This window comes from Acanthisitta chloris, unplaced genomic scaffold (assembly GCF_000695815.1).
Source record: "Acanthisitta chloris isolate BGI_N310 unplaced genomic scaffold, ASM69581v1 scaffold38284, whole genome shotgun sequence".
Classification (NCBI taxonomy): Eukaryota; Metazoa; Chordata; class Aves; order Passeriformes; family Acanthisittidae; genus Acanthisitta; species Acanthisitta chloris.
This window is the reverse complement of record NW_008669455.1, coordinates 3,319-13,254: the sequence shown is the minus strand read 5'-3', so window position 1 is coordinate 13,254 and position 9,936 is coordinate 3,319. Positions and strand designations below refer to the sequence as shown.

The 9,936-nt window shown below is 46.5% G+C and overlaps 1 protein-coding gene across 1 annotated transcript; it reads left to right on the top strand.

Annotated features, from left to right (window-relative positions):
* The first annotated feature begins 952 nt into the window (after positions 1 to 952).
* On the top strand, positions 953 to 3,829 carry CDCA4 (cell division cycle associated 4). Its single transcript, XM_009073316.1, has 2 exons — positions 953 to 1,028; positions 3,052 to 3,829. Exons 1-2 carry the CDS (start codon positions 990 to 992, stop codon positions 3,805 to 3,807), a joined length of 795 nt encoding a protein of 264 aa, XP_009071564.1. The 5' UTR covers positions 953 to 989; the 3' UTR covers positions 3,808 to 3,829.
* Positions 3,830 to 9,936: the final 6,107 nt, after the last annotated feature.

Below are 9,936 nucleotides of genomic sequence, written 5' to 3'. Positions count from 1 at the left end.
AAAAGATTTTGGCTCGAGAGCATTAAAGGTGGTTTTTTCCATTGTGGTGTTTTAACAGCTCTGCAGCTTCTGGAGGAAAAACATGTTTTCTGCACCCTGAAGTCCTTGTTTTCTCCCTCCCCAATTCTGAGAGCAGACAGTGTTGAAATGTTACTACTACCCACAGCAGAAAAGCAGAGCAGATGTCCATGTGCATCCTCTTTGCCTGTTCTTCTCTGGGTATACACTTCAGCTACAGACAGAACTGCACAGTACTGCACAGACATGTCTGGAAAAGCATCCGAATTGTTCTCATAGTTGGTGATAAAACTTTCTGCGGCCTGTTCAAACAGCTTCCTTTTGGTCTCAGCAATTTGGGGAGCTACTGCCTGTGACTGGAAGTTATGTTGGATAGATCAAATCTTACTTGGCCTCAGATGTGTTTGCAAAGCTCAGTTCAACCAATCTGATTGCTGCCATTACTTTTGTTATTGTCGTCTCGCAGAGAAAATCTTAGTCATAAAGTTTCTGTGCCGGGAAAGGCAAATTCTCTCTGGTTTCACTGCCTTTTGGTGTTCAGCTCTGTGCTCTTTGCCCTAGATGCTGCAGAGATAGCTGTGGGTTTGTACAGAGTGAGAACTGCAGGTTGGTAACAAAGCCAGGGAGGGTTTCTCTCGGTGTGCTGAGCTCGGAGCCTTCAGGTGATCACTGCAGATCCTGTTTGCAGGCTCAGGGCTCAGGGAGAGGCTGGTCCAAATGTCAGGGGCTTGGAGCAAAACATGCGCTTCCCTTCTGCTGCAGATTTTGTGTGTTTTGTGGGCCTAATCACCCTTGTGCTCTGTTGTGAAGTGGGTTTAACAGCACCATTTGTGTTTCTAGGAGTGCTGTGAGGAGAGAGATACCGAAGCAAAGATGTTTTGTTGTGCATCTCCTGTGCTTGCCTGACATCCTCTTCCTGACTGTGGCAGGTGGTGCCCTCACTGTTATTGCATGGACTCTTGCTCAGTAGCATGGGAGAAGAGGAAGGACTGCCCCAAACACAGCTGCTGGTATGTCATTTTCTGCTTCTTAAGTGAAACCACCACTTAGAGCTTGTGTAGTCTCACCAACAGGGTGACCCAGAACTGATTGGATGATGTAAAATAGCGACTGGAAGCAACTGCTGCAAAAAGTCCAGTGAAAGGTTTGCCTGTATGGATCCATAAACCGTTTTCCTCTGCTTCCACGTGCCCAAGTGTGTGTTGGATTAAGGTTTTCAAACTTTCTGGTGTTTTCTGTTCTCATGTTGGCTTAGGAGACATTTAAATGCCAAGTAATGGGTGTATGGAAACCAGGTTAACATCCAAATGAAGTTTTCGTTGCTCTTCATGAGAATGTAAGGTGAAATAAAAGAAGCTTTCAGCTCTGCACAGTGTTTCATGTTGGATGATTAACTGTCCATGGTTTGTCAGTCGTCCCAAAAGATGTTTCTAGGGGTTGTTTCATGTGGTGTGTTCAAAAACGACTACATACAATGGCAGGAAAAATGTGGTGGGATATCCTCTGGAAGGAAGTTTGCAGGAATATCTGTAGAAATACCTGGAAAAGGCACTACCAAGCCAAAACGTGAGTTGGATTTAATAGGAAGGATGCAAATATTTTAGGTTGCAGGATAAAATTTCCTTCTGAAGTATTTAATATATTGCTAATCTATGGATAGCTGTAAAGAAGTTATGAAAAATGATTCTAGGACCACATTCATATCTTGTATACTGTAGTCTCTGCACATGATGATTTTACAGAGTTTTGTGGTGTCAGTGGAAGTAAATCTTTTGAGAGCTGGCAAATCCCAAAAGAGGTTACTGCATGGATACAGGCAGCCATGGAAGGAATGTTGTGCAGAGCCAGAGCAAGTGTTTATCTGGCCACTGTGCTTCCCCCAGGTTTTCACAGCAGATAAGCATGTAATGTATCTAGAAAGGAACAGTCTTGTTGCCCTTTGGGTTTGTAGTGGCTCTGAGAAAGCCAAGAGAGAACTCTGGAAATAGCTGGAATGTCCTGCAGCAGCCAGAAGGGCAAGGCAGAGCCCAGGGTTTGCCAGGCAAAGTGGGAAGTGATAGAGAAACACACTGCAGTAGCACTTTGGGTTTATCACCTTTTGTTTGGGTCAGTCCATGAACCAAACTCCCAAATATTGGGCAGACAGGAGTTCTGAGAGGGAAGGCTGAGAAGGGAAATGGCAAAGGAGCAGAAGTGTAAGGACCAGATACTGGCTCTTGTTTGCGGACTGATTTTGGAAGGCTAAAAGAAGTGATACCTACTGCATTAGAAACAAGAGTTACTTTGGATTTCAAGGGGTTCCCAGGGATCAGCTGCAGCATTTGCGTGGGACACTGGTGTCCAAATGGGTGCAGGTCAGAAGGGCTGAGGCACTTGGCAAGCTCAGAAAGGGATTGGTAGGTGTGTGTACTGAGCACCCTGAGTGTTTTCAGCTGGGGAACCTCAACCAGGAGTACAGGGATTTTGCTTCCTTAAAACCACTGGGAAAGGAGCACAGAAGCCCACAGAGAGGGTGACTGTGACCATCCTTATTGCACTTGCACAATTCCTGTAGGAATTAGGCAGTTCACTCACTCACCCGAGTAAGGGAACTGGAAGGACTGCTTTGGGCACCTCAGCCCAAATGGTGTCTCAGGTTACATGGAACAAATCCAGGCCCTACTCCTTCTGCAGCCAAAGTGAGCTAATCTTTTCACAGTTGTGTCCTGCTTCTGTGTGGGGCATGTTAGTGTTGTGGAGGGGTCAGGTCCTGGAGAGGTGGTGTGCCAGGTTGTGTTTTTGTTCCCAGAAGCAGTAGCTAAGCATATCAGTAGAGCCTCAGGAGGAGTGAGGAGGCACTGCCTGCTCACCAGTGTGCCCTGTTGTACCACTCTGTGACCTGCTGTGACAATCCTCACATTCCTAGCTTACATTTAAACAGCAGATTCTCTTCAGATTCAGGTCTGCTGTTCTGTGTTTTGGTCTTTATGTTTTCCCCCCTCCCTCTTGAGCTGTTTGCGTTGCCCAAGATGTGTTTGTTTGTGTTTTGAACAGGACACAATGTTTGTGCGAGGACTGAAGAGAAAATGTTTTGATGGTGAGGAAGACATTGAAGGGACTCTGGCTGGTATTAAGGCTATTCCTTCCTATAATCTCCAGCGTCAGTCACTTTTAGACATGTCCTTGGTTAAACTCCAGCTATGTCACATGTTGGTTGAGCCCAACCTTTGTCGCTCAGTGCTCATAGCCAACACGGTGCGTCAGATCCAAGAGGAAATGACTCAAGATGGGATTTGGCAGATGATAAACAGCCAGAGCTCAGGGCAGGCATCCCTGGATCGCCTGGTCTCAACAGATATCCTCTGCCGCTCCTCCAGGGAACAGGCTGAGGGAAAGCATCTTCCAGGCTGTGGGACTTTCAGTAAGGACTTTGAGGGTGACCAGGCACAAGGTAGTTCAGAAACTATGTCAACAACCTCTTCAGTGCAAGCTCCGAGAAACCTGCAGGGCAACGTGTGGGACATGGAGAGTCCACAGGAAAACAAAGGGAACTTTCAGAAGTCTTTAGATCAAATCTTTGAGACACTGGAGAATAAGAGTCCCAGCTCAGTGGAAGATCTGTTCTCAGAAGTTGACAATTCCTACTATGATCTCGACACTATGTTGACAGGCATGATGAGCAGCACAAAAATGGGACACTGTGATGGGCTTGAGACATTCTCCTCTCCAGCAAATGCAGCTCCTAACTCAAATTGTAAATCTGACCTTAATGAGCTTGATCATATTGTGGAGATCTTTGTCGAGTCCTGAAACTCCTTCTATGGGAGCTAAATTTCTGGTAGTGGGAAGAAAAGGCTGGAGAAGGCTATTCCCACAGTCTGGCCTAGCAGATCTGCACGAGTATTCCACAGATATCTATATATTTTATAGATAAATGTAATTAAGAAGCACTTCAGATTGCAAAATAGGGTTAACTCCTAAAGTTGACTCGACCTGTAGTGTCATAGTCCCATTTATTGTCCACTGAACCGTGAGTCCATGCGGTAAACATTTCCATCTGAGGGCCAAGGCCCCTGAAGTTGTGTCCCTTGGACCAGTTTGCTTTAGCCTTTGCTGGAAGATGTGCTGAGAGGATTCTCTCAGCTTCTTATCCTACTCCCTGTAGGAATGGCAATAAACAGAGAAGTTGGACGACAGGTTCCTGTTTACCTCTGGCTTCCACCTGGTTACGCCTCAGAGCTGCCAGATCTGCTGCTTCCATGCCAAGCTGCCACTCAGCTCTTACAGAGCAGTATGCAATAGTTCTGGTGTCCTCTCTAGTTTCTTTGGGCTTCGTTACACTGTTTACTTCCAAGATAGTTTGAAAGTGTTTATTGGTGTTTAGATTTTTTTTTTTCCAGGTATTTTCCTAAAGTCTATTTTTACTACAGATGTTGTGTCAGCTGCTAACTTAGTACCTTTTGATCCTCTCTGCAGCTGATGTATTTTTGGAAAGGTTTTCAAAAAGGGATGCTTTTTTCTACCGTGAGCTACCCATTGTAGTTCAGTAAAGTGTATGTAAATGTAAATACACAGTTTTATACTTTGCATTAAAATGTCAGAGTTGTTTTCATGGTTCTGTTTGATAGAGTAGTACTTCACTAAATGAGAACTGTACTTCTCTGCTCTTCCTCCCCTACATACTTGAGCATCACTGGAGGAAGAGCTTTGCACCAGCTCGCTACACTCCCACCCAGTTCTCTTCAGACCACACTTTGTTAACTGCAAACCTAAGTTACCTGAGGTTTTATTTATGTGTATTTATATGTGAATGTCATCGAGTGAATTGTTTGTCACTGAGTCGCCCATGGGATCTGTGTTTATATGGCATAACTCTCTTGCACTAATTGCTACAGAAAGTGTTGTTAGTGGCCTTGAAACCTCACTGGTGTGTCATGATGTCTTGTCGGAATTAACATGCTCCATCTTCCCAAGGGTTTCCCTTTGGCTTTGTTTTTTAATAACACAAGATAACACAACCTGGAATGGTGATCTTTTCTTCCTGCATGTTCTACTGAGAGTGGACAGAGCTAAGCTGCAGCACAGGATTCTGGTATGTTACAGCAAACAAACTGCTACTGGGGCAAAGCCCCAAGCCAGCAGGGAGGTGGATAAGGGGAAAAAGGTGATGAGTCTCTGGAATGTGTGGGCAGACTGTGCCAGGGAACACATCCTCCAGTAGCTCAGGTGTTTTCAGCAGCCTTGGCCCAAGCAGGGTGGTGAGAAGAGTACCCTGCTGTGTCTGACAGGCTCTGCCTCCCAGGAGTCACCTCACCTACCGTGCACTGTCCTTTCCAGGGTCTCAACCCCCTGGAAAGGGGATTGGGGGGTGACAGAGGGGTGTGAAGGACATTTAAGTATCACCTCCACAAAAGGAGACAGCTTAGCTTATGGTTTTAGAGCATCTGCTTTGAGGAGAAGTTGCTTCATTTCACTGAAGTTCTCACAGAATAGAATTAGAGAATCACAGAATCACCAAGGTTGGAGGAGACCTCCAAGATCAGCAAGTCCAACCCTACCGTGGTCACTAGACCATGGCATTAAGTGCCACATCCAGTCTCAGCTTGAAAACCTCCAGGGATGATGAATCCACCACCTCCCTGGGCAGCACATTCCAATGCCTGAGCACTCTCTCTGTAAAAAATCTCTTCCTAATATCCAACCTAAACCTCCCCCAGCAGAGCTCGAGTCCTTACAAGTATCGATGCAAACTGTCACATCTCACAGGGAAATACCAGTCTGGTTTATTTGCTGCTGTTTGTTGTAGTGCCAGAGCTTCCTTCAAAATAACAAACCCACAGGTAGTTTTTCCTGGTGCTTTTCTGTGTGAGAACCACTGAATTGGACAGCAGATTCCTTAGGGTGAAGCAGAAAGCCAGAGAGCTTTAGTAAGGGAACAGCAACACTGAGTGGAACATCTAAATACCTTCTGTCCCTCTGGGGAAAGTTCCCCCACACTGCTCTGAGCTGTGGTTTGAGCAGCTGTGGCTGTTCCCTCTGCCCCTCACCCTCCCTTGGCATCAGACTAGGCTGTTCCTCTCCTCCTTGGTGCTCATCAGCTCCATGGCACAGGTAGGAATTGGTAACACTTGTTCCTAACTGCTGAACTGCATATATGTGTTTATAGCTCCATTCCTTATTCCTGCCCAAAGCCTCTAGCTGGGAGCATTCCTTCCCTCAGGGAGCTATGCCTAGTTAAAACAGCTCGTGGAGACTACTTGGCTTAATGGGAAAGGTATGAGATAAGTGCATTTATGGAGTTAGGCATTTAAACAACTATATATCCTCTTTTATTGCGTTCTCAACACTCGTGCCAAAGCTTAGGTGCTTTTCCAAACCTGATGTCTTGGCCCAGCAGGGAGAGGAATTGGTACTGCTGGAACCTGCACAGTCACTGTACAGACCTGATGTGTCTGCAGCTGGTCTGACTTGGCAGAGACCAATGTGAAACCAGCTCGTCTCCCACTGCTCCCCAGTGTAGCTCAGTGCTAAGCTGTGCAGGTTCTCCTGGGGGAAAGAAAGGAGAAGAAAAGAACTGTTTCTTGAAAGGAGAAGAAAAGAAAGAACTGTTTTCTCAGTGGCATTGTCATCTCTCTGCTAGTCCAAAGAGGTGTTGGTTAAATATGCATCCCTTAAAGGTTAATATGATGTTTCTCCTCTAAGGTACTCAGAGACACCAGAAATGACAGTGAATCCTGAATGAGTAGGTGAGCTGTGTGTGAGGTGATACTGCTGGGGGGGTCTGGCTTAAATTCTGCATATCGGTGCGAAATCAGCCTCTCTTAAATGAGGAAAGGCTTCTGACAGATTTTGCTGCCACTTCTAGCAGCCTTTTTGCTTTCAGGTGCTCCTAGGGAGAAGGGTCATGGAGCTTGTGTGGTACTCAGTGCTGTGTGTGAGACAAGAGTGTTATCTGCAGGAGGTGACTGGGTTGGAAAGAAGAAGAAACCACTTTGAAGCACACAGCTAACAACAGATCTGCGTTCTTCTCGGGTGACCTTGAGTATCTGTCCCTCTCTGCCTTGTGGCTTTATTGCCCCTTCTCCCTTGCCAGAAAATCATAGAATTACAGAATTCTACGGGTTGGAATGGAGCTTAGAGATCACCCATCCCCAACCCCTGCCCTGGGCAGGGACACCTCCCACCAGAGCAGGTTGCTCAAGGCTCAGCCAACCTGGCTGTGAACACTGCCAGGGTTGGGGCAGCCACAGCCTCCCTGGGCAACCTGGGACAGGGTCTCACCACCCTCACAGGGAAAACTTCTGACTAACATCTAACCTCAATTTCCCTCCTTCAATTTGTGCCCATTGCCCCTTGTCCTGTCCCTGCAGCTCCTAACACAGATCCCTCTGCAGCTTCCCTGGAGCCCCTTCAGCTCCTGGAAGGTGCTCTGAGGTCTCCACACAACCTTCTCTTCTCCAGGCTCAACAGCCCCAACTCCCTCAGCTTGTCCTCACAGGGGAGATGTTTCAGTGCTCTTAGCAACTTTTTGGCCTGCTCTAGACTTGCTGCAACAGTTCCATGTCCTTCTGATGTTGAGGGTACCAGAACTGTGCAGTATTCCAGGTGGGTCTCACCAGAGAGGGAGAATCAGCTCTTTCAACTTGCTAGAAGTCAGAGCTGCTGGAGCTCAGGCATTCAGCAAAGCCAGAGGAGTGTTATATGAAGCTGCAGGAGCAATGGCTTGGCTGCTTCTCTCTTCCCTGCTCCTTTGGTGGTGGGTGCTTTCCATCTCCTCTCTGCCACAGCTCTGGGACTTTGCCCAGCCAAAGGCTTTGCCTGTCCCTGTGAACATAGCCATGTTATCCTAAAGGGCAAGTTTGGTCAATGAAGAGGCATGAGAAGCACCTTTCCTAGGCAGACTGCCTTGGAGGCACAGCAGTGAGGGGGCTCAGCCTGGAGCCACACTCTCCAGGAATTACCTGTTTTCAGAGCTGTCCTTGGCCTTCTCCTGAGGTCTCAGGTATGTCTGGACTGCCCTAGTTAGCATTCTGGGAGGCACTGTTGTACATTGGTGGTGTAGCTTCATAGTGCAATTACCAGACATTAATGGACTTTTTTGTGCCTCAGAATATTGATTTGACTGTGTGACTGCTTTGCAATCCTGCACCTGAGCCCATATTCCTACAGAACTACTCCTAGGGTGGAAAAAACTCCGCGGCTTTGCAGACATCTAGGATAAGGCATAAAAACACTTTCAAAAGTGACTTCTGTTCAAAGTGAAACTATGCTCATGTCTCAGGCCTTGGGTGTGTAGTCCCATATGCAAAACCACCATGACTGATGGTGACAAGTTTTGTTTGCTCATCAGCCCTTAAATGAGTGTGATTTCCCACTGTGAGACTAATACTGAGAGCACAAGCCCACCAGGTTCCAAAGAAATGAATAAAACAGCTTGGGAACAGGTATTTTTGTCAATCTGGCTTGTTCAGCTCTCAGCTTTTCCTTTTGGTGTCTCTTGCCAAGTTGACAGTTGAGATAAATTTCCCTATCTTTTCGAGGGAGCTCAATGAAGAGATGAAATCCCATTGAATAATTCAAGTTGTCAGGGAAGAGATTTACTTCAGGTGTCTGGAGTGACTTTGAAACAACAAAAAAAAAGCCAGTGAAAGAGACTAAAATTTCCTTACCCAATTACTCCTGTGCTTAACCAAGATCTCCCCAAAATGAGTGTTTTATGACCTGAATCACAGAATCATCAAGGTTGGAGGAGATCTCCAAGGTCATTGAGTCCAGCCATGAAGAATTCCTGTGTAAATATTGCTGCATGACCAGCCTATCAATAGGAAAACCCAAGGCTAGGAAAAACACTCAGTAACTTCAACTGTCATCTCTTCAGGGCAGAGCACTTGGAGATGCAGGTGATTCCATGGCCCCAGAACCAGAAAGGGATTGTATCCATACGTGTGCTGTGCCTGGAAGTCCCCTTGGAGCGGGTGGGAAGTGCAAGTCGTTACTGCAAGAGTGAAATGCTGGAACAAAGGATCATTTCATGTTTTTCATGTGCCAATTACAGACAAGGTTTGGAGTGGAGGGCAAGGAAATCTGATGCAACCTCAGCCTCAGGTTGTGCAAGGTTCCAGAACAGGACTTCTAAGGGCAGAGCAGGTGTGTTGCTAAGAAAAAAGCCCACAAAACCCAAAAGAGTTTAATACTTACAGGGAAAAAATCAGTAGTTGTAACAGATTCACATTTCTGTGCTGGAGTTCAGTGCTGGTCGACATGGAAAGTACTTGAGTGTGGGGTTTGGGTTGTGCCCACTGAGCTGACTGAGGTGTGAGCTGAGACTGGTGAATGGTTGGTCAATTGAAGCCCAGTAATGTGTTTTGCTTTGGAAAGGTGGAGGGTGAAAGTGCTTTCTCTTGCAGATTGTGATTCTTTTGACAAATCACAGAACCATCAAGGCTGGAGGAGACCTCAGATCATCCAGTCCAACCATTAGCCTGTCACTGCTGGAACCCCTAAACCCTAAACCATATCCTCCAGTGCCACATCAGACATCTCTGAAACACCTCCAGGGATGGTGACTCCACCACCTCCCTGGGCAATATCCCAGGGCCTCAACACCACAACAGGGAAAACATTTCTCCTCACATCTTACCTGAATCTATGCTTTGGTGCAGTACACTCTGCCTTTCCCACTTCCCTCTGGAAATATGGGATTGTTCTGTCATTTGGCTTTAGCTAATTAATTTCAGCCAAATCTGGCAGATCTCACAGTCACTACATTTTTAGAAGGTTTCTAAGTGTGGAGATTAGAAGAAAACTGAGTTCTGTCCTGATATCCAGTGATCCAGATAAGGGAGAGACACAAGTTTCCAGGCATGAGACCAGCTGCAATTAGAGCTTCCACCTTAGACACAGAGGTAATTAATCACAGGCATAATGCACGCAGTCCTC